At 49.0% G+C, this 25,103-nt stretch overlaps 1 protein-coding gene across 8 annotated transcripts in view; it reads left to right on the top strand.

The window, feature by feature from the left end:
• The window catches only part of Myrip (myosin VIIA and Rab interacting protein), a 192,788-nt gene that overhangs the window by 78,827 nt on the left and 88,858 nt on the right, over window positions 1–25,103 (top strand). For all 8 annotated transcript variants that reach the window (XM_033762662.1, XM_033762661.1, XM_033762664.1 and 5 more), the window contains exon 3: window positions 14,101–14,322. In XM_033762662.1, coding sequence (XP_033618553.1) covers window positions 14,101–14,322 — 222 coding nt within the window. The remainder of the gene's footprint in view (window positions 1–14,100; window positions 14,323–25,103) is intronic.

Genomic DNA, 25,103 nt, shown 5'->3' with positions numbered 1-25,103 from the left:
GGGGGGGGGGGTCTCTCTGCTAAGCACAGCTGAAGAGAAACCAGAGACACAGATGTCCCTGTGGTTCTTCCCCGGGCTGGCTGGGCTCTGGAGGAATTGTGGTCTGAGTGGCCTCCGTGATGAGGTTCAGTTCTAATGAGTCTGTTATGTGACTAGCTCTGGGCTGCAAAGCAGGCAGGTGTTGAGTGATGAGCGAATTCTGGGCTGGTGAGGTTGCTGCACCTGAGAGCCCCCTGGTTCTTTGTGGTCATCACCAGGAGGCAGAGCTCCTGACCCAGGAGAGGCATTGATCCATTTGGGCTCCACAGGCCCACATGTCCAAGCTGTCAGAGTCCAAGCATGTGTTAGGGCCAGACACTGATGGAAGAAGCTCCCAGGGGCCCTGGACCTCTCTAGGAACAGACTCTGGAGCTGGGTTGGATGCCACATGGAAGCACAGCCTGGTGAGTGCTAAGCCAGGACAGAGGCAGATGATGCCATCCTTGTGTGGTAATAAATGGGACATTTAAAGCAGAGCCCCTATAACCTCCCATAGCCTGTGGCTCCAGCCGCTGAGCTGACCATTGACCACCACAGTGTCTCTGAATACTCTCAGGAGCAGCATCCTCACACCTGCAGCATCTTCTCACACCTGCAGTATCCTCCCATCTGCAGCATCCGCACACCTGCAGCATCTTCGCACACCTGCAGTATCCTCCCACCTGCAGCTTCTTCTCACACCTGCAGTATCCTCCCACCTGCAGCATCCTCACAACTGCAGCATCCTCTCACCTGCAGCATCCTCACACCCGAAGCATGCTCCCACCTGCAGCATCCCCCCACCTGTAATGTCCTGACCACATGTTACGTTTGCCCAAGAACCAAGTGACAACATCTCCATTTCTCCTGGGATACAGACTTGCTCAAGGTCTGATCTACACCCATGAGCTTGGGAACAGGAAGAGACTATCTAGGGCAAAAACACTTGTTTCTGTGCATGCTATAAGATCTGGGCTTTGGCCAGCTCTTGAGGGGGAGCCTGTGCCCACCAAGGTTTGGACTGGAAGATGCTATTGTACATATTAGCATGTGAATAAGGAGTAAGAACATGTTAGATCCTGAAACACACACTTGCCTTCTATTCAGAAACAAAAAATAATCCCATCCCTTATAAGGAACAAAGACAGAACCACTGGCTGTTGTAGGTCTGCGCATTTTATCTGATGTGTTTTATTTCCAGTAAATTAGAAGCAGACATAGAGCAGAAAGCCTTGTTCTGTGCATGATCAAAATGTACAGATGCAAAGCAGAGTTGGTCCCATGTTTGGCTATCTTGCCTGGGTGTTTCCACAGAAGCCTAAGCCATTACTTGTTAGGGAGTTCCTGTTACTACCTGGTCAGTGCTCCTGCATCACTGCCATCCTTTGCCCATAGGCTGAGCCATGCTTGGGGCAGGTGAGCCACACACCCACCCATGTGGTTCAGGTCAGTCCTGTTGTCCTAGGGATGCAGGGTGCCATCATCCCTCCCTCTGAAGTACAGCATCCTGCCAAAGAATGCCAGCTGTGCCTGGTAGCCTGGGTGCTTGGTGAGCAATGGGAGGAAAGGAAGAGACGTTGGATAGTGTGGGAGAGGGAGAGCCACACCATGTGGAGGGAGATCTGAGCCAGCACAGGGCTGTAGTCTACTGTGTGCGTCTCACAGGCAGAAGGACCGCAGTCACCCAGGGGTCCTCATCAGGTGAGAGAGTCGGGACACCTGAACAAGTGACCCAGCTGTTCTGCAGACGATGGCAGTGATGATGGTGGCCACACTGACCTGAGAGAAGGAGAGGCCAATGCAGGAGCAGAGAGCTGTGTGCAAGGGCATTTCAGTGGTAAATGGTGCAAGATTAAAAGCAAGAGTTTTAAAAAAGGAGAGGGGCTGAGGATAAGTTAAGAGTCAGAGGGGCCTCTGGACAGAAATTATGCTGTCTGGGGAAAGGTAAATATAGCTTTAGATATTTTGAGTCAGTTCCACTTAACATAGTGACCTGGAAGAGACGCTGGCAGTTACAAACCCAAGGAAAACATCTAGGAAAAACCCTGGGCTCTCAGTTCTTGGATGATAGTGCTGATGACACACATATGGGTTAAAACCACCAATGGGGGAACATAGTGAAAGCAAGGTGAAGACTGAGGGACAAACAGAAGAAAATGCTGGAACATGGACTCATCTCTGGAAAACAGAATGGTCAATGGCAGGTGTCTAGGAGGCCTATGGGACTGGGGACTTCAAAAATCTTTGGATGTGGCTGGGTGGGACTTTGGCTCTCTGAAGATGTGTGAGTCATGGTGGCATCAGAAAACAGAAACCCTCCACATACTCCAAAAGAGTATTGAAGTTGAGAGCCTGAGTACAGAGTGTTCGAAGAGCTGGAAAGCAACAGGGAAGACATGATGCTTCCTTGAAGTCAGAACTAGACGAGGCTACTTCTGCCTGCTTTGGGCACGGGGAGAAAGGGGAGGAGTGGTGACCAGGACCTGCAAACCTACGTTTCTAAGCAAAATCGCCGGCACCCCGCCACGGTCACCAAAGGACTCCCACCATCAATGGAGAGCCAAGGCAGCCCCATTTGCCCAGACTCTGCCTGCAGTGGAACACGCAGCAGAGATAGGGCGCCTCCCTCCATCCCAGTTAGAGAGGCCTTCCACTTGGCAGGGCCTACCACCCCCACAGGCAGAGGAGACTGGGAAATGTTTCCAAGCTTCTAGCCCAGTAGGCTGCCCCATGCCACAGAGGGGCAGTGCAAGAGCAAGAAAAATTGCTTGGTCCGAAGAGTGGGTACCTAGAGGAGGGGATACTAGGGAAGGAGACACCACAGCCCTCATTGTATGGTAGATGTTATTTCTCCTTCTAAAGTTGAAGCTGTGTGATGTGCCAGTTTTCACAGTATGTAACAAGGTATCACAGGTTCATCAGCCATTCATGGTACTGTGACATTTTCTCCTTTCTTATAATGATTTGTAAAGCTTTGGGGGACAACGCTCCTTTCTCTAAGATTACCGTGGTCTAGAGCTACCCTCGGGAGGGAGTGGTGGAAGAGGAGGGCCGGGGGTCTGACCTGCAGAGGACAGGGTTCCTCCCTGCCTGTGTCTCTCTGTCAGCCTGGGCCCTGTGGTCCTCTCCTCCAGCCCTCTGCTCAGATGAGTCCCTTGGCTCTGCAGGGAGAAGCCTGGCCCCTTCTGTGCGCTGTGGCCAATTTGGGAAGGTGGAAGTATGATGGACCTCCCTTCTCTGTGAAGATAAGCAGTGCAGACAGTGACAGTTGACCTGTGCTTTGTGGAGCCCAGGGGGGTGGGGACAGCGCTGGGTGGCAGGCACAGGTGAGCGGGGCCATCAGCTACCTTGGGTGGGATGTCTGCTCCAGGGGTCTGGGGACTTGGAACGTGTCTTTCCTTGGAAGCCACATATCCTTTGGTTTTTCTCTTTCACTGCTCCTGGCCAGGGCCTGGGTTGATGGTGAAGTCTGGTACATAGTGTTGGTGTGAGTCTGTGGATGAAGTCCCTGTTCCTTGTAACAAGGCCATTCCAGCATTCCCTTCTCTCTTTTCCAGGAGAGACTTCTGGTGCCCCAGGGTGCTCATTTTAGCTGCTGAGGAGCCCTCGCCTGCTCCAAGTCTCACCCCGTAGCCCTCCTCCAGATGTTCCAGGGCCACTAAACATCTATTATCTACTTTAGAGCAGAAGGAAGTGTTGTGGGGACCCCTTGCTTTTACTAAATACAGAGCTTACTGTCTGCTTCCATTATTTTTACTTACTTCTGTGGGTTCCACAGACATAATTTGTGTAAATATGCATTTAACTTGCAACCCCTTTTCTATGGCTGTAAATTCCTCATAATGTGCATCGAACATATTAAATATAAGCCATGCCTCTCTTCTAGGGTGTCTTCAGTGATCTCAGAATTTTCAATCTCATCATTCTTCCTATGCAGGCATTGTAACTAGCAAAACATTTCATGATACGGAAAGGATTATCACCATCCTCACTCATATCCTGCTGAGAAACCAAACCAAACCAAACAAAGCTACATTTCTAAGAAAGTAATGGGTCCTAAGGTGCCGAGCTTTCTCCAGACCATCCTTGAAGCCACTTTACCCCATTGGCAGGACTGCTGCTTTTCACCTGCATCCGGCCCATGGCTCAGCACATGTCCAGGAGCTCACGGTGGGAGGCATTCTGGTCACCTTGGGGCATACACTCCGCTGGCTTGAGCTGAAATAATGCGAAGTCTGTAGAACTGCCTTCACATCCAGCTTCCTGCGGCACAACTCAGGTACATTTCTCACTTGTTTGGCAACAAGTATTGCAGGACGCCGTGAAGACTCTTCTTCTTTGACCAAAAACAAAACGAAAACAAAAAGCAGAGAAGGAAAAGAACAGAGGCCCAGGAGAGTGGAGTTGCTTATGGCTGTGAGCAGAGCCATTCTGGGGCTGAGGGATGGTGACACAACCTACTTCCTTGGGCTGCTCCAGCCCTGCTGGGAGCACGCTGCAGCCTTTAACACTCAGAGCGCACATCTAGATTTCTTCTCAGTCCCCGTGAGTCTGTGTTGTGTGTACCCTTTGGCCCTGGGCTGGTTTTTATAGCCCATTGGGGGCAGCAGAGTGACTGCTTGTAATTACTCCGGGGAGAATGACGTTAGCCATGACATGTGAAAAGCAAAGCATACAGACCTCGGAGCCCAGCTCTTAAAAGTATTTATAACACTGCTGGAAGAAGCTCTCTGATTGTTCCCCACCTGCCCTCCCCTCACTGTGGTCCCTGATGCCTGGCTCCACCTCCCCCAGGATCACATGTGATACCTCTACACTGCCAAGCCCACGGCCTCTTCTTTTTTTATTGTTTTTGTTGTTGTTGTTGTTGTTTGTTTGTTTGTTTGTTTGTTTGTTTTAGACAGGGTCTCACTATGCAGTTGAGACTGACCTGGAACTCACTATGTAGCTCAAACTGGTCTCAAACTCACAGCGATCCTCCTGCCTCAGCCTCCCGAGTGCTGCGATTACAGGTGTGCGCCACCACACCCAGCCAGCCCTTCCTTCCTTCTTGAACATCCTCCTCCTCTGGGTCCTTCTCCTTGTCTTGGGCTCCAACTCTTCAATCTCTGCCTGAGTCTGAACTTTTGGGGTTTTCCAGGCTGCTCCCCCTGGGGAGAGGGGCTCATCTGCTCCCGTGTTCATGGGGCCCACAAAAGTGACACCATCCTCATGCTGCTGGAGCCGGGATCAGGTGACCCTTGGGGACCACTACTCAGGCATCCTGCACATCGCTGAAGCGCACCCTGTCCTCCCAGTCTCCTCTCGTCCCCACTGTCCCCGTCCCCTCCCCACCTCTCACCCCTGGATCTCTGGACCATCAGCAGGTGCACCCTGCCTCAGCCTCCACCTCACCCACTCCGGTTCATCTCCAGAGTCCCCACCCTGGTCCAACTCCAGCCACCTGCATCAAGGTGGCAGCAGTGCTCTGTGCTTCCCGGGAGGACCGGGTAGAAACCATCCTGCTTTTTCCTCCTCACAGCCCTCAGTAGCTCCCCCTTGCTCTCAGGAGAAAATCTAAGCTGCTGAGTGGACATTGCTCACCACCCACCATACCTGAAGGAGGAAGAGGGACTCATTCCTCATCATTTTGTCTCGCTTAGTTTTTCATCTTCTGAACCCTACTCCAGTACGTGTCTCATGGAGGGAGAGACTGTCTTTTTTACACTCCCAGGGTCTGGCGTAGCGGGTGCCTGCTGACTGAAGTTGAATAAGTGATTGATGGCCGGGCAGTGGCACCTGCAAACGGCAAGTGGTGCTCACGGCTGTGGGTTAGAAGCACTGTCTCTCTGGAAACCAAGTTGGAGGACAGCAAACAAATGGCTCACATGCATCACTCCTCACTGCCCCTCCCAGGACTCAGCTAGCTCACCACGACTCCTCGCTCCACAGAGCCCTCGGACTCAACACACTGACAGTGTGGTGCACTTCACACCTCACACTGTGCACCCCAGCAGTGCATCAGGCTGCCACGGCCTGGGGCCTGGAGGCTGAGGCTGCTGCACAGCAGGCAGTGGGAGAAGACAGAGGTGGTAGCAGACGTTGCTGAAGACCAGACGAGGCACGTTCCGCATCTCTGGTTTCAGGCAGGTTTAAAAGCGGACAGTGGGATGCCACCCCACACTCACCGACTCCCAGTTCCCAAGCCTCAAACAGTACTAAGAGCGACACACGGACAAGTGTGACCAGATGTCGTGGATGCCGAGACCACTGGGTTTCTTGCCAATCCCAGTGAATAGGAGTGTGTGGTTCTTGTCACTGTGCATTCAGAATCTCTGGGGATGCTCTAAGTAGGAATCATAGGTGCTGCTGTGGAGAACAGAAGCTCAGAAAAGTTGGGGAGCTTCTGGTAAATGACTGTTCCTGCCTCTGACCTGGAGTCCGTCCCCTTTGCCGGGCCATCTGGGCCTAGTCCGTCCCAGGACATCCTCAGCTGGTGCTGTGACTGTAGTCTGTCTACCTCGTGCTGCTGTGACAGAACACCTGAAACTAGATCCTTTCCAAGGAACAGAGATTGGCCAAGTCCTAGGTCACACATCTACGATTTTATATATAGAATTAGTACTGAGGTTATGTCCTCTTCCAATACTGGGTTCAATCTCCATAAATTAGCAAAAATACTAATAAAATATAAGGTTTAATATAAAAAGGGAAATATTTCCAAATTGTGTATCTGACAAGAGACCTGTCTCCAGAATATATAAGGACTCATTTTACAATAAAAGGCAAATAATCTGCTATGGCTCATGTCTAGGTGTCCTCCCAGAGCCTCATGCGGTCACAGGTGGGACTTTTTCAGAGGTGGCTGGATCCAGTGTGTGAGGCCTGGATTGACTCATGGTGCAGTGCTGGGCTCAAGAGCATCAGGATCAAGAGTGTGAGTGCTGCCCACCCTAAGTCATCTGGATAAGTTATAAGGGGCAGAAAGAGCTAAGGTCATCCCTTGTTGCACCGCTACCTTCTACCCTCCATGAATTGTTTCTCCTCTGCAATGCCTGTCTGCTGTCTGCCTTGGAACTAGCCAATTATTGATTGAAACCTCTATGAACCGTGAGCTAAATAAACCTTTCCCCCCTTAACTTGGGGGTATTGGGTATTTTCTCCCCACAAGGAGCAAAATATCTAAGACAGAATTTGATGCCAGAGAAATGGGGTCATTGCTTTGACACTACCTGACCACGTGGTTCAGGAACCTTTAAAGCTGGCTTGTGGGAAACATTTTGAAAGATTCATAGTTGCCGGCTGAAAGTTAGAGCTGGAACACCTGAGGCTATACTTGATGGAAGATTCTGGTCAGAGCTCAGGAGACCAGATGCTGACAGAAATGGTGCCAGTAAAGACCAGGCTTGGGAGGTTTCTTTTGGAAAGGAATGTACAGGCTGTTGGACTCCAGACAATGTGTGTTATACCTTGGCAGAGAGTTTGTCTGCATTGTGCTTGTGTCCAGAGACTTTACCTGAGATTGAGATTAAGGGTAGTGGACTAATTAATCTTGAAGAAGAAATTTCAAGGCAGTTTAATGTTGAGGCAGTGGCATGGCTACTATGTGGGGCTTTTAGCCAGGTTTATGTTGAGAATCAAGAGCCAAAAGCCCAGTGGAATGATTCAGTATGTTGTGAGTTTGGCCAGAAAGGAAGTTCCAATAAAAGTGCAGCCTGCAAAGATGGAACAGAAGAGAAATTAGTTGCTGAGAAGACTAGCAAGAAAAAGTCAAGTATTTCAGAAGAAGACAACAGAAAAGATGGCCTGAGGATATCACAAATACCAATAGGACTCCAGCCTTTGTAGCCTCAGAGTTGCAAAGGTAAAAGACTTTGCTCTGAGAAGAGAGTCCCAGAGCACCATGTTCCAGGATGGTGGTGACCTAGGGATATTGTTCCTCAAGATTTGGTTCATAGACAAGACAGAAGGAAGCCTCGCTACTACTCCAGCTGGCAGCAGACCTTGGAGTCATCCATGCGGCACTGATTTTAGGCACATGCAGAATGCAAGGGTTGTGGGGTTGGGAAGACTTTCACCCAGATTTCAGAATAAGGCCTGGGAAGCCGGGCGGTGTGGCCCTGAGAGGGCAGTTTGTGAGGCTATGAGTGTGAAGCCGAAGGTACAGTGGAGACCCCAGAAGTTTGAGAAGCCAGGAATATGTATCATCTGAAGAAAGCTGCAAGGAGAGAAGCCGTGGGAGCTACTACCACCAAAAATGCTGTAAGGGTGGAGCCATCCAAACTCATCAGAGATTGGAATGCTGGAATTGGAGCTGTGGAATTAATGTTTACCCTGTTGGATTTTTGGTCTTGCTTTGTTACCATTCCTGGTTATCCCGTTTGTAACTTTTGGAATGGTAATGTCTATCTTGTGCCATCAGATATTGGAAGTGTTTAACTTTCTTTTCATTTGTACAGGGGCTTGAAGCTAAGAGTTTTCCTTAAATCTCAGAGGAGACTTTAGACTTGGACTTTTCAGCAATGCTGAAAGTGTTAGGACTCTGGCCATTCTTGGAGATGGACTAAATGCATTTTGCATGAAGGGATGCACCTGAGTCTTTGGGGGGCCAGGGGCAGAGCATTATGGCTTGCATTTAGATGTCCCCCCAAAGCCTCATTAACTTTGGGTATTGGATATTTTGCCTCAGCAATGAAAAAAGAGTAAGACATAATCTAATCTTTCTAAATTTCCATAATTTAGAGATGGGCAAAATGTTTGAATATATTTTTACTCCAAAGATGTGTATTTGATAAGCACATGAAAAGATGATCAACATCATTAGCCAAAAATGAGATATAATCTCACACCCTTTAGAGTGGCTATAATTGAAAAAGCAAACAAGTGTTGGGGAAGATATGGAGCAATCAGAACCTTCACAAATTACTGTTAGGAACAGAGCATCCATTTGGAAAACAGTTAGCTTGACAGCTTTTCAGTCTCACTCCTAGAAGTAAGATGCATGTCCACATGGATACTTGTGTGTAAATGTTCTAGTAGTATTAATTGCCATGTACAAAAGTGGAATAAACTAAAGGGCAACCACCTGATGACCAGATAAATGATGGGGCATGTCTGTGGGCAACATTACTTGGTAGGACAGAGGAGTGATGAGCTGGCACATGCTGTTTGGGTGAGCCTGGAGCAAAGTGAAGAAGTCGGATACAAAAGGCCACAGTGCTGCGACTCCCTTACATGAAAGACCAGGAAGTTGGTTAGTGTTGGCAGGGGCCGGGGTGGGGGGTGGCTGCTGAGTTTATTTCTGATGTGATGAAAATTTCTGGAATTAAATGGTAGTGCTGCCCCGTGTGACTATACAAAAACCTATGAAGTGTACACTTCCAAGGGGTGAATTTTATGTATGTGGATTGTATAGCAGTTTTTTTCAAAGTCAGATTAAAAATAAGAAAAAGAAATTCTAAGAGGTTATATCTACATTTTTAAAACTGACCAGTGAGAAAAGTTGGATTTCCTACAAAGGAAATATTAGCCTGACAGATTTCCCATTACATTTGATGCTAGAAATAATAATGATAATGACGGTAATAAGGATGATGGTAGAATAATACCTTCAACATGACCTGGTGCTTTCCGAAAAGAATTGTGTCCCATCAGACTGCCATTCACATACAAGTGAAGCATAGCAGCTGCTCCCATTTACCTTGTTGAAAGCACTGGCAGCAGGACTTTGGCCACAGAGCAAATAGCAGAAGCAAGAAACTATGATAAGCAAAGAAACTGGCAAACGTGGCCAGCACCCAAGAACGTGCTATGGTTCTACTGGTTAAGCTTCATTGGACCAACTTTCCCATGGGTGAAAATTGTGCAGAACTCAGTCTCCTCAGAGCACCCTACTCATAACTGAGTGCAAGCGGCGTGAGTCTCTGGTGAAGAGGGTGGCAGCTCCAGTCCAGTTTGCTTCAGGGCTTTTAGCCTACCAGACCCCCGGACCCATAGCACTGCACAACTTCAGTGAAAAATAGGAAGAATAATTCTTGCAGTTATAAACCAAGGCCAAGCCCAAATGCTCTCAATAATAACACAGAACACCAGAGGGAATGAAAGTTGTTAACTCTAGACATCAATTCAAACACTATATACGTATTGATATGTCACCACTAATCAATAAAATAAGTGAGAGCATGAAATCCCAAATCACAGTGGGGAAAATGAAGCAGACAGAGTAACCTGACAGAAAGCAGGAGAAAACAAGAAAACACAGGATAAACAGAAAGCCCAAAACATAGTTGAAATAAATCCAGACATATCAGTAATCTCAATGTGAGTTGTTTAAATTTCCATAGATTAGCGAGTCTCATATTGGATAAAGTAAGAAATTCAGCTTTGTGGTTCTTGCAAATTCCATCTGAAACATAATGACACAAGTATCGAAAGTGAAAAATGTAAAAGGATATACCTAGGCACATGCTGTCAAATTTTAACAATAACTGGTGTGGAGCATACATATCAGAGAAGGAGACAGAAGGCAAAGAGCGGCATTCGGGATGAAGAGGGCAGGAAGGAATCACTACGAGTATAACGTGTGCAGACCTGGGTGTGCCTTGCGTAGCAAGGAAGAATTACCAGGACTGAGTGGAATGGACAAACTCTGTTTGTAACGGGAGATCTAGTGTCGTGATCTCCATCAGTAGGGAATAAACATCCTCTTTAAACACACACAGGACTTTATAAAAGGTGATCAAGTCCTCACCGTAATAAAAGTCTCAATACCAAAGAACTTGCTTCTTGTAGACTCTCTTCTCTGATAAAGATATAAATAAAATAAAATAAAATTGAGTAACAAAAATTGTCCATTTGGAAAGTTTGAACTTAAGCATTATAAAGTGTGTAAGACTAAAGAGCAATAAAAATGCTGTAATTCAAACCTGTAGCGTACAGCAAAAGTGATGTGCTGAGTTTTATTGCCTTAGATACTGACCTTAGAAAAAAGTAAAAGAAAATGATCTTTACTTTTAAATTTTTACTTCGTAAAATGAAAATAAAGAGAACAGGGAAGGCTCAAAACCAGTAAAAGGAAAAAATAATAAAGAACACTGGACTTTACTGCAGTGCAAAACATAACCGTACTGAAAATCATGCACCTAATTGAAAGCTAATTCATCCTCAGACATGATGAAATAAACTGCTGAACCCACTGATCAAGTAGTACAAAGCTTAGAGAAAACATTTAGAGATTAAAGGGGACATAACTACAGAAATAGCAATTGCCTAAAAATCACAAGGGAAACCCAGGACCTGCTTTATGCCAACACACTTGAAAATCTAAACAAAAGTAGATTATTTTCAACTGTCAGAATCAAAGTGGTATGTGTAATACCATCCCTTTTGTGAAAATAGGAGGGGAGTTCCAATAGAGAAAGATACTGGGGACCCCTGAAATGTTACCAAAAACCTCTGCAATTGGCTCCAGTCTCCTACTCAGTGTAAGACGCAGTTCTGCTAGTGGCGGGGGGACTAAAAGAACTAAGAGAGACAGAAAGCGGGGGCCAGGACGACCAATGCCAGTGCAACCAACAGAAGCACTGGCCAGTCCCAGCCACTGAATTTTCTTGGTAATCAGCTGGGGTAAAGGAGAGCTACATGCAAGGATGTACAGTCCTGCAGTTTCTATGGAAATCAATGTAAGCAAGCCTTGTAAAGGACAAGGCAAAGCATTCTCAATTAGGAACAGAATAGACAAAATATATGGTTGTGATTAGAACACTGTCCTTCTAGTCAGAAGGTTTTAGTTGTGGGAATGGAATTTGGATGCAAGATACTCTGACCTCAGCACGTGGGCTTTGACTGGACTCCTATAAACAGCCAGTTGTGGGGTTAACTCTTCACATCCTGCACTGCTTACAGCCTGCTTTGGGCATAATCAAATTGCAGTCTCCAGCAGGTAGGGGTGGCTGCAGTCCTGCCAGTTCCGTCTGTGCAGCTGGGCAGGCAGGGTGTGACTCCAAGTGTACAGTGGTTGTCCTCGAGTTTGTCACAGTTTGGCCCAGAGGGAAGAGAGAGACTGTGTCAGGCCAGGGCAAGGGTGGACTTCACCCCCGCTGCCTAGTGCCATGTCCCTCCCTACCAAACTGTGAGTGCCGTGCTTGGGGAACTCAGGGAAAGTTTGTCAGGAGAGCCAAGTGGGAGCCCACCATGACCACAGAAGACATGTTATCTCATCAGAGGCTGGCCTGAGCTGTTGGTAATCACCTTCATTCGGGAGCATGTCCTTATCATGCTAGGAAGTCTTGCCTAACACTTACAGACCAGGCATAGGACCAGAGCTTGGGAAGGAATAGGAGGGAAGACAGAAGTCGTGGGGTGTCTCAGGGAAGAGAAGAGCATGCCTTGAGAACATGCAACAGTCAAGTACCACAAGGCCTGGGAAGGCTCTTTGTGTTTAGCAACATGGTGTTGAGCAGAGCTTAGTCTCCTTGAAGAAAAAGGAGCACAAGCCAGGTTGGAGCCAGCGCCAGCCGGTGAGGAGAGGATCTAGACTGGCCCTGGGTTCAAATTGTAACTGCAAGGTTAGGGCTGTTACAGGTGGCCCTTGGATGGGGATTAGAATTGAGGAAAGTCCTTGTTTTGTTTTTTCCCTCCTTCCTTCTTCCTTCCTTTCTTTTAAATGGAGCTGGACTGGTTTCCCCAGGCTGTTCTTACAAATTACCACAAAGAGGTGACTGAAAATGACAGAAGTATGGTGTCTGGCTGTTCTGGAGGCAGAGTCTGCCATGAAGATGCTGACTGAGCTGAGCTCCTTCCCAGATCAGGGAAGCACTGCTCACAGCTTCCAGTGGCTGCTGGCAAACTTGTGTCCCTTACCTGTGGCCCTGGGATGCTGGTCTCTGCCTCTGTCTTCACAGTGCCTTCCTCTGAAGGACACTTGTCATCAGGCCCATAGAGCCCAGACAAGGTGGTTTCATCTGGAGACCCCTAATGTCGTTACAGCTCCACAGACCTGAGTTTCCAATAAGACCCCACTGACCAGGCCCAGGAGCAGGGTATGGACAAATCCCTCTGGAGCCTCCCGAATCCACTGCAGGGGCATACTGAGCATGCGTAAGACTAGTACAATTGTACAGGCCTCTGAGCAAATGGTAGAGCTTGGGGCGGTGAAAAGTAAAGACTGACACCTTTTGACTACAGAGACACTGAACACCTCTCAGTGGTTAGAAACAGCACAAGCAGGGAAAGACAAGCCACAGTCAGGAGAAAATGTTCGCCACATGTTACAGACCTACCCAGTATAGACTATAATCACGGAATGGGTACAGAAATGCCATGACAGTAAATTATTACATTAGAATACTGGCAGCATCAACAGGAGTAGTATTGATAGCACAGCAAAAGTAGAAATCAGAATAGTAGCAGAAAAATGTTTTGCTAATATTGTTTGTGGCCCCATTTTTTTCAATGTGGAAAAACCCCAAACTTGCCAATTCTGAGTGAGCTGGCTACTTTCAGTTTATGTTTCCTGGGTCACCTGCCTGTGTGGGGTCTGTCGCGGCTCTTGGTACCCCAGCCCTATGTACCCTGGGCTTGCATCCAGAGTGGTGTGTGACCCTGTGTACAGGGCAGGGTGTCTCATCCCAGCTCCCAGTCCCTAGGACCCTCCCTTACTCACCTGGACCTGGAAACTCCAAGCCCTGGGCATCTGTCTTGGGATTTAGTCACTCAGGGCCACACTGCAGGTGAGATGCCAGAAGGGCTACAGGCAGATTCGGGTTTTATTACAAGAGATCCCTGCCCCTTTCCAAAGGCAAAATGAAGCGGAAGGTTTTCGTGTTCAGGGATGAGTAGCTGTATGATAGTGTGTGTCTTCCTGTGGTCCCTAAGATGTAAGCAAAGAGGTCTCCGTGCTTTTCTTGGGGACCCTGAGATCCAGGAGCACCCAGACTGACTCATGTGAGCTCCTCCCAGGCCCCCTGTCGACTGTGACATCTCTGGGCCTAGCGGTTTGAGGAAGGGCTCCGAGAGGCCTCCTGGCTATGGGCACGGGCGGGCCCTGGGCACACAGTCCCGATCTGATGTGCTTTTCTCTTCTCCTCTCCACCCTGGTCCCAGTGAGATGAAACAGAAGCTGGACGAGGAGGGCAGCAAGTGCAGCATCCTCGCCAAGCACCGGAAGTTCGTGGAGTGCTGCTGCATGCGCTGCTGCGCACCCTTCACCTTCCTGGTCAACACCCGGCGCCGCTGCAGCGACTGCAAGTTCAACGTCTGCAAGGGCTGCTGCTCCTTCCTCAAGCGCGAGAAGGCCTGGGTCTGCTGCGTCTGCCAGCAAGCCAGGTGAGTGCCGAGGGCTGGGGGAGTGGCTGAGGCCAGGGCAGAGGACACCGGTATGAGGGCAGGGAGGAGAGGCGGACGGTGCTGCAGCGCCCGCCTGCCCATCTGTCCTGCTCACACTCCCCATCCGCCTCCTCCTCACTCATCCCTCGCACAGCACGTGCTGGATCTCAGGAAGTGCGCAGCCTACGGAAGCCGGATGGGGCTGGGCAGACTGGTGGTGCATGTGGGACTCGCTGTGTCGCTCTGTGGGGACTCCAGGGCTGGAGACGCATCACGGAGGCCAGGAAATCAGAGCAGGGCTACTGTGAAGGATAAAGAGCGTGTGGCTGGGAAGGGCTGATGACTGCCTGTGAAAGACGCGACGGTGTGCAGCTCGCGTCCTGACAAAGCACGTCTGTGAGATGTGCGAGTCGGGAAGATGAAGCTTATTAGGCGAGTGTCTGGTGCTTGTTCTTCAGGATTTTTAAATCTCTGCTGATCCTGGTGTCTGGAGAGCGCAGGACGGTTCACGTGGTCCATGGTGCCTGTGTGACTGCAAGCTGAGCTGAGAAGTGGCCCGAGGCCACACACGTGGGTCACCTGTCTCCTACCTGTGCCTCCCCGTCCTGCCTCCCACGAGCAGTTTCTGGCTCGTGTTCTTTAACACATTGCGAATCAAGACAGCGACTGAGGAAGCTCTGGGGGCTCCCAGGAACCAGCTCCATAGAGCAGCCGCTCAGAGACCTCATCAGTAAGACATGGTTTGTTCATGAAGCATCCAGGGCTGGCGTGCCCTGTCTCAGCCCAACTGGCACCTTGAGGAGCCTGTCTGAGTCTCCTGCGGCTACTTGGCAGGAGGGGAACCCTGTGATGAGGCAGGGCGTCTGTCTGGAGTGTCAGAGGCATCATGCTTTCTGCTGCTCTGTAAAACCCGGGCAAGGTCAGGCACTGAGACATGAAGGTTGGATGCTGAGGGAATTTTACAGGCTCGGGACACTCAGGAGTTGGAATCTAAGCTTTGAGTCCGCTCATGGTAACTAATCATGCATCCATTTGCTTTCAGGCTTCCCATAATGTTTTCTGCACCCACACTCAGGGCGCATGGAGAGGAGGGTGGGTTTGTTCTTGGTTGAGGTCTTCCAGGGCTCGGCGACAGGCTGGAGTGATGGAGTGAAGGAAGTTGAGACCAGAGGGGGCTGTGGGTTGGGCTGGAAGAAAGTGCAGGGTCAGTTAATGAGAAGGGACCTGGTGAAGCTGAACAATGGGGTCCTTACCAAAGCAAGTCAGAGAAAGGAAAGTCTGTGTCGTGAAGGGGATTGAAATACTGTAGTGAGTTCAGCGTGGATCACTGCATGGAGACCATAGAAATGGGAGGAAAGTCTAGGCCTGGAAGCCAAGGAGCATAAGCCAGTGCATTTGGATGCTGCGACACTGGGTGGAGCATGAGCCCCGGCCAGCAGGGTTACCTTGAGGAAGGAAGGGAATGGAGGTTAGGAGGAGACCTAATAGGAATGGGCAAGCCGGGGTGGCTGAACACTGTGCTTCTGCACCCGGCTGGAGGGTGGGTCTTGCACAGTTCCGGGCTGGGGCATCCGCCCAGTACCACCATACCCTGCTGGGCCCAGTGCCAGCCATAGAGGTGCTGCTGATGGTGACCCTGTCTGCTTTCACCCTGTGCAGCCCAGATCCTGGGTATGAAAAGCACTCTGGGCTGAGCAGTAGCCCAGGACAGTATCCAACAGCAGCAAGAGGTGTGGTACAGGGAAGTGGGTTGTCGCTGAGAGCACAGAAGGACCCGAGTCCTGGACTCACAGGGGGATAGAACCATGGGGAAAACAAGAGGGTAGGGTCCAGGCAGTTCTGGGGGAATTTGGTGTGGTCCTCAGCCAGGTGTGGAAGGCTTGAAATCACAAGCCCCAGCAATTATAAAAATATCTGTTCCTATTTAAAATGTTTTCATTTTTTCTCTTCTCCATGAAGAGAAAAACCTCCCAGCTTACTAAGCTGTGAGTCCCAGGACAGCACCATCACAGCCTGGGACCCCATCCTCTCTAGGCTGGTGGGGACTCTTACAGGGCAGGTAAATGACACCACGCCACTCAGGGTCTGACCTCAGGCTGCAGAGCGCCTTTCCTCAGAAGCCACGTCCGTCTCCTGACTGCGGACGCTGACCTGTTGTTCGTACCGGGCTGTCTCAAAATCGCCAGATATTGGAAAATAAGCTCCAGCAGTGGCAGCAGGTGGCTGCTGAGGCTGCAGTTTACATTTCCGCTTTATCTTTCTCTGTGAGGAGACCAGAGGCTTAGCCAACCCCTCATCACTTCCCTGTCACCTCAACAGGGACACTAGCAAAGTGGGCCGCTCATACCCCCAGGCCTGACGAGGCACAAACTCCACATTTCCAGGGAAGTGGGGCTGCAGAGGAGCCTGCTGCACATGGCCTGCCTGGCTCAGCCTGAGCCCCCAGAGTTGTGCCAGCGAGAGACTAGGGGATGTGCTGTGTTATTTGGGATCATCACAGCTGAAACCAAAAGAGATAGAGAAGTTGGTTTGCCCACTGTTTCTCCATCCATTTTAAATCAGTTCCAGAAACTTTGGGAAGAAATACATGAGGTGTGGGGATTTTTTTTTTAGTCAGAGAAGTTGGGCCAGAGTCTCAGGTGGGAGACTGGAGGGCTGACAGGCTTTCACGGTACCTGGCTCACATCTGGGGTTTTTGAAGATTGTTTTACATATTCAGAAATACGCTGAATAACCCATGCCACAGATCTCTTATGTAGAAAATTTAAGGAATATTTTTACTTGAATCAAGTACCTCAGACAAAGGACTATTATCAAGGATATATAAAGAACTCAAAACAATCAGTCCCCCCAAATATAAAGACCCGATCCAAAAATGGGCATCCGAAATGAACAGACATTTCTCATACAAAGAAGTGAAAGCAGCAAGAAAATATATGAAAAAATGTTCCACATCACTGGTCATTCGAGAGATGCAGATGAAAACAACACTGAGATTCCACCTCACCCCACAAAGAATGGCTGCTATCAAGAAATCACACAATAACAAATGTTGGCGGGGTTGTGGGGAGAAAGGAACCCTCCTCCATTGTTGGTGGGAGTGCAGACTAGTGCAACCACTATGGAAATCAATATGGAGATACCTCAAAGAGCTTGGACTGGAGGTTCCATTTGACCCAGCCATCCCTCTGTTGGGTATCTTTCCAAGAGAACTAAAAGAATCATATCACAGAGAAGTATGTGCACCCATGTTTATAGCGGCACAGTTTGTAATAGCTAAATCTTGGAACCAACCTATTTGCCCATCCGTTGGAAACTGGATAAAGAAGTTGTGGTTTTTCTATAAAATGGAATATTACTCAGCCATAAAGAGCGAGAGAATAGATTCATTCATAGGAAAATGGATACATATTGAAGATATACTCCTAAGTGAAATAAATAAGTCCCACATGTGTAAATACCAAATAGTTTCCCTGGTGTGAATATTCTGCAACAATGCATAAGATTCTAATAAGATTACTGACATTTAGAAATGGGAGGAAAGGAGCTAAAGGTGTAGGGAAGGGGTGATACGTAGGGGAAGAACAAAAAGGGAAAAGAAAAAAATGTGAGAGAATGAAAAGATGAAAATAAAGTGTTTGTAGATGGAAAATTTCAAAGAAATAACTTCAAAAAGCTACCCAGTTTTTATGGGGTTTTTTGTTTGTTTGTTTGTTTGTTTTGAAGCAGAAAAATAGCTTACTAAACAGTGCAAGTTTTTCCCAGACACTGCAGAGTCTGCTACTGTCCACAGTGAGCAGTGGCTCACCTGCCCTTCATCAGGGTGAACTCTGTCCTCGGTTAGGCGGAACTTGCTTCAGACTTCAGTCCTTGGGGCTTTCTTCCCCAGATGCGTGTTCCAGAAACGCTGTATGTCGGATTCTACGGACATCGCATTGTGCCCCTGTGTGAAATCAGTAAAACAGTTGACTGCAGCTCTCACATGGCCCAGACCAAGCCACGTTTTGCTCTCTGCATCCACTGTGCATCGTCCTTCCTTACGTGAACTCACCCACTTTTGCTGCCTCAGTTTCATTCCCAGCTGTTTATTCAGTGGCTCCTGTGTGCGGATGTGTTTTGAGACATTCTGAGCAGTACTTCATGGTAACAGTAAAAATTCTTGTCACAGAACGTTAGGGAGCTTGGAGTTGGGGGCGGTAATACATAGCAGCAGGAGTCAGGCTACTGGGACCAAGGCCCCAAGGGGTCTGCAGGCTCTCCTGAGTCTGTACCTGGACTGGAAGTACAGCTCCTCTGTGTCGAGGCCCTGCTGAGCAGGGCGGTCTGCAGCATCAGCCTCCTTCCTTTCACCTCGGTGACAGAGGGTCGGGTGCACTGTTTGGTTATTCAGTTCAGTAAAAACATTTTAAGAATTTTTAAATTCCTTTTAGTGGCTGTAGCTGTAGTTGTAATCATATGGTTAGTTCTTCATCAGTCTTCTTCTTATTTTACATTCAAATGCATTTCTGTTGTCTGATTAAAAATATTAACTTTGGGAGATTAGCAAACATCAGATGAATTTATGCTGGAGTGGATGACGGGTGAATTGCTTTGGAAGCTATCTAGCAAAAGGAAAATTACTGAGTCGTTCTTTTGTCATTTTTATTATATACAAATATGTCTTCTTGACAATTTATCGACTACATTCATTCAAACATTATAAACACAGACAGATGCTGGTTGTATTTTAACAAGTCCGGCCCATGCATATCAGCCATTGTTGTCCTCTGCAAGCCCTCTCACGGAACAAGATTCGGGAGCTCGGACTGGGAGGGTAAGGCGTAGAATCACCAGGCAGACTCCGGGGAGGTTTCTGGAACGCTTCTGCTTTATTCAGGAAATGCACAGGCTTATATGGGGGAGGAGCATGGGAGGAGCAATTAACATTTGCCGATATCTTATTGGAGTCACAGTGGAGTGATTTTTCTTAGGCACGCGAAGGAGTCATGGACTAGGGGCGGAGGTGTAGCCTGTTGGACCCAGCATCTATGCATTCGGGTGAGTTAGCTCAGCCTTAGCAAGGTCTCAGAGTTAGCTCAGGAGACAGGAGTGTGGTGCACCTGGCCAAGCCAGGCTTGAACTTTTCCCACAGGCCATTAGGTTGGGTTGGTTCAAAAATTAGAGGACTTTCAATCCCCTGTACCAAAAACAATTATAGTCCTACTTTCCTTTCTAGTTTGTTGCAGAACTTTCCACCAGCATATACCAAGCGCTAGCAGCATACCTAGGATCTTTTACCTAGTAATCCTATTGTTGAAAACCTACAACCAACAATATAACAAAGTATTTTTAAATGCTGCATAAAAATGAATTGAACTGAATTATTCATAATATAAAAAATATAAATGCCCAATAATAGGTTATGGAAGTGAATTAGAACACAGTTAGCCTGACAGAATATGGCAAGGCCTTTATAATAATGTGCGTGGTTTATGAGCATATGGGAAAAGGTTCAACCCTCCAGTGCAGTGTGTAGATACAATGTAGTCACTAAAATAAGGAAATAGAAAAAACAGGTAGTCTTGTCAGGAGCCCATTCTGGGCATAGTAGGTCTGTCCGCCAGCCACCCTGCACATTGTGACCTCCACAGTCCCAAGAGCTGGGGACAGGACTGGAGGTGGGCAGAGGGGGAGGAACGAGTGAACACCCATGCTGTGTCCCCCGCCTGAGCTAGAGAGGGCTGCAAAGGGAAACTGAGGAGCTGCTTATCCTGTTTAATGGGCCCAGCAGGGATACTCTGCAGCCTGGGAACAGCGGAAGAGTGGACATTCAGGAGGCAGCTCCCTTCAGGGAGGACATAGATGCAGACCATGGGAGGAGCACAGCCCCGGGAACGTTGAGAGGGCCTGGCAACCCTCGGAGGGAAGAAGCTCTGGTCTGTGGTGCTTTGCAGCCAGACCATGAGCAGGGTCCCAGAGGAGAGCACTTGCTGCTTCCCACCGGCTTCCCAGGGCCCCAGGAATGAGGAGCCATGTTGGGGTGGAGCCTATACCCAGGCCAGGGCACAGCAGCAGCACTGTCAGGATGACTGAGGTGTGCATGCGTTAAGGACCAGATTGCAGTGTGCTTGAGCAGGTGTTGGCTTGGGCAAAGCAGGGAAAAAAGGAAACAGACTGAAAACTTGGGGATAGACACCCAGTGATCAGATGGGCCCACAGCACCAACGAGGCCGCCTGCCCCTTTGGGAATGTGAACTTGGGTAGAGTGACACATCCAGCAGGGCAGTTAGAGCTGAGTCCTCCTGAGACAGGCCATAGGACACTGGCCATGAGCTGAGGTGACTGAGACCCCAGTCCTGCCCCTAAATCTTTGGTCCCCCGGGTTTTCTTCTATTCTTAAGGAACCAGACTCTTTCGTTAAATTCCTTTCACAGAAGTTCTCCAGCACTCCTTTCTACTGCTTTTAACAGAACCTAAGAATCATAACTGTTCCAGGAGAGATTATGGGACCAGAGCTGAAAGGTCTGTGGCTCAGTAACACAATGGATAGGTGGTAGCTACCCTACCTGAACTCACCTGAAGGTGCTGTGGTTTCCTATGTGTCATTTGACCTTGCACGTTTAACTTAAGTATTGTACCTTAAAATTGGAAGACTTAGTTGATTATTAAGTGGAACCTTCAAGAAAAAATTCATGAGTTCCACATTTTCTAAAATCCCCTGTGCGCAAGACAGCAACAGACTACATCAGGACTTAGATGCACGAGGCAAAGAGAAGAGGACGGTGGTGGGGACACAGGGCAGTGCAGGTGCAAAAGTGTTGCGTGGATTGCTCACTATGCCCACTTGACTGAGTCAGAGCAGGCGGTGGGTGTGTCTAGGTGACTGACAGGCAGGCCACAAACTGAGGGGGAAGACTGGCCCCAGATGTGGGTGACACCAACCAATAGGCTTGTCGCCCGGATAGAATAAAAAGGGAAAGAGGACAGTGTCCCTCCTTTGGGAGAGTTCCATATTCACCTCTGCCTCTGGTCATTGGTCTGAAGTTTCCTCAGCCTTCCAGAACAGGGTGACTCATCAGTGAGCTCCAAGCCTTGACCTCCTGCTGCTCCGGGATCCTCTGGCTCCTTAGAGCAAAGACCATCATGCTAGGATCTCTGCCTCTGACCCACAGCAGGCCACCCGGACTGTTCAGCCTCTCACCCTGCAAGACTGCCTAACCAACCCTAGTGTAACGAGACTCAATTTCATGTTGCTCTGCTCCTCTGAAGAACTGATGCGGCCTGCGAAGGCCAGGGGAGCGCACTCGTGTTGCAGTGCTGTGCCACTGCACAAGCACAGCTCAGCACAGCGCTCCTGCCCTGGCTCAGTGGAATCCTCTAGGCAGCACTGGCTTACCCGACTGCACCTGGCTTTAGTGCTAGATGGCGGTGGCTCGGCCTGTTTCCCAGGCATCTGCGGCTGTGCGCAATCTCAGAGCTGACCAGTGACCGTGGAGACCGTGTGCCCACAGACCCCGACACGATGGCACTCTGGGTGTTACAGGAGAGGCCCGTCACCCAGCCAGGTCAGCTGCCTTTTGCCTGGACCCCCACACGCCCATCCCAGACGGTCGGGATGCTAGACAGGGTTTGACTGACCTTGGCAGGGATGGAGGGTGCAATGTGAAAGCCACTGATGACTGTGATAGCTGACTGGACACCCCGTCCAGCAGGGACACTGTCCCTGTTAATTGGCCATGAATCTGTGGCCCAAGGGACTCCAGGAAAGGCCACACCTGGTGGCTGTGGAGCAGCAACAAGGGTACTGAGGGGTCATCTGCCTCTCTCCCTGAGACCAATCCAGTCATCGGCCTCAGCTGTGCTCACTGGCAGAGGACAGGGAAGAAAGCCAGAATTGGTACTGTTTGAAAATGTGATGTTTAAATTTTTGTACCAGTCTTTTAAGGGCACCAGACATGTCCTCCGTATCACTGCTCTGGTTTGTGGTTGACCAAGTGCATGTCTCGGTGAATTTATGAAGCTGACTTTCCGAAGCTGACTTTCTGAAATAGAAAAAGCTACCCATTGGGCACTCGCCAAGGGTTTAGAGGAAAACTTACTGAAATGTGGAATTGTGTATTTTGGTCAAATTCTGAAGCAAAAGAGGTATTAAATGGAAAAGCCTGCATAGACGGTGTTCCTCCTTTAGCCCCTAGGTGATGATACCTTTAAGTTAAAAGAGAAATCAGTAGACATTTTTCTTTAAATTTAAGCCAATAGTGGAACAGGTTGCCTTCATTGGAAAGGGGAAAAGCTGAAAATGCAAAGTCTCCTGTGAGTCAGAGTATGCTGGCTTCTGGAGATGAAAGGTGCAGTGCGCCTGATCGCCCACCCTTGGCCCCCATGCCTGGCTGTGCAGAGGCTCAGAAGAGAATCGTTGTCATGCTGTAAAGCCCGTGGTGTTCCTGGTGTCTGGGCTGAGGGCTGTACCCAGACGAGCCTTTGCTAAACTGCCTTTCCCTGAGACAGACGGCTCCTCCACCCAGCCCACAGCTGGGGTTCCTGATGGGGCTTCACTTCGCCATGTAACGTGAGATCATGAAAATGAACTGGGTCACGGAAGCCCTGCTGTGGTCTGAACCATGGACTGTGAACGTTCGTGTGGGCATCACTGAGATCCAGCAGCTCTGGGGCCCCACCATGGGGCTATGGTGGGAGTCTCATCCCTGAGCAGCGGGGAAGTCCTGGGCAGGTGCGAGGTGCTTACCCAGCACCCAGACCTCCTTGGCACAGTGTCCAGGGTGATGGCCCTCTATGCGGGAGATGTCCTGCGGAGGGCCGGGCTTGGCTCTTTGCCATCCTGCATTCACCCATCTAGTCTTGTGCTGTGCATGACATGGTGCTGGGTTTGAATCCTGGATTTGCTGCCACTTTGCTAGGTGACCCTGGCCAAGTGACTCAGCCTTCAGATTTGGTGACTGGAGGGATCTTCCAGTGTTTGTACAGGAAGAGAGACAAATGGCATGTAGATCTGTTGCTAGTGCCCCCACTGCCACAGCCGGGAGCTAGAATTGTTTTCATTGTGAGGCCGCTGAGTAGAAATTTCCTTTACTTCATAAAATATTCAGTGCAGTGTTATTGTCTCTGAGTAGGAAGTCATTTTCTCAATTTATATATTACTTTTTTATAAATTAATTTCCATGGTTTCACTCCCAGTGTTCGTCGAGGGCTATTAGAGACATCACCGCTTGGCTGTAGACAGCAAGGAGCTTCACAGGGTCACCCAGTGCATGTCTGGGGACTCAGGCCTCAGTCACCGTTTACTAACCCTAAGTGTGTATTATTTTAAGACCAGCATCCCTAGGAACCCAACAATGTGATAGCTTCAGTACAGATACCCAGTGAAATCATTTGTGCTGTGCGGCAATGTGAATTTCATATTTTTGCTGAAGGAAAATTTTTTTGAGACAGGGTCTAGCTAGGTAGTTTAGGCTGACCTTGACTCACTGTATAGCCCAGGCTGGCCTCAGATTACTTCAGTCCTCCTGCCTCTGCCTCCCAAGTGCTGGGAATACAGATGTGTGCCACCGCACACCACTCAAGGAAAATATTTAATCATCAAGCTAAGTTAATGTTACACAGGCAGCATTTTTAACTTAGAAACATGCGTATCAGTGCTTATACATTTACTGTGTAACAGTAAAGTTATACAAAGAGAATCAAGAATGCTACCACAAAAACTTACGGATCCTTCATCCAGATCATGAACGGAAACAGTACCCATCCTGTAGGAGCCCCGCACCCTCCTCTAGTTGCACACTCCTGCCCTCACCAGGGTGCTGCCTCTCACACGAGGCACCTGGCACCTGTATTCACATTTCTTCATCCTTTGGTGTCGTCTGGCTCTTTGGTCTTCCACATATCACTGACATAGTGCTGTGTGTTATTCCGCGACTTGAATTGTGCATCTTGGCTGTGTTTTCCATGTTGACATGCATGGTGCATCTGTGTTACACCAGTGTGCTCCCAACCCTGTGCCCCTGTATTCCCAGACTCCTCTGCAGGGAGCCTCAAGTTGAGTGACAGGTCCTGGATGGTGGACTCTGAGCAAAGAGTCAGGATCGTGTTATTTGAGGATGCTCTTCTCCTGCTCTCTCCTCATTTGATGGTGGCACTAAGTTCTCATGTTCACACTGTGCAGCCAGGAGGTGGTGATGTCTTCAGGAGCCTGAGTTTCTGACTGGCTGTGTGGAACAGAACCTCCTACTGACCCACTCTGAGTATGTCATGTGAGCCCTGGGAAGGGGAAGGGAAGGAAGGGGAGGCAAGGGAGGTAGGACAAGGCCTGTGGTTTTAAGCAACTGGTATTTAGAGGTAAATACTTTAAAGCCCATCCTGTCCTGATTGGCATAGCCATTTGATTCTTACATTGTACTTCATCGTGTGAGACACTGTGATGTCTGTTTTCCCCTCTTAGTGGGCAGTGAGCCTGTTCTTTAGTTTTAGCTGTTATAAAAGAGCACCCACGAGACATTTCTAGACATTTATCTTATATACTTGTGTGTTGCTCAGCTTTCCACTGCTGTGATCAGGCACCTAAAGAGGGAGAATTTGTTGGGGCTCATGATTTCAGAGGTTTCGGTCCATGGTCAGCCAGCTCCATTGTTTTCGTCCTGTGGTGAGGCAGAAACATCATGGCACAAGGCACAGAGAACAGCTCATGTCATGGCAGCCAGGAAGGGGTGAGTGGAAAAGAGCAGGAGCCCGGACACACCCAGTGACCATCCCTCCAGCAGGGCCCTATCTCCTCAAGCCCACACACT

Source organism: Fukomys damarensis, unplaced genomic scaffold (assembly GCF_012274545.1).
Source record: "Fukomys damarensis isolate Sample0158 unplaced genomic scaffold, DMR_v1.0_HiC HiC_scaffold_12, whole genome shotgun sequence".
Taxonomy (NCBI): domain Eukaryota; kingdom Metazoa; phylum Chordata; class Mammalia; order Rodentia; family Bathyergidae; genus Fukomys; species Fukomys damarensis.
This window is presented reverse-complemented; position numbering and strand designations above follow the sequence as displayed.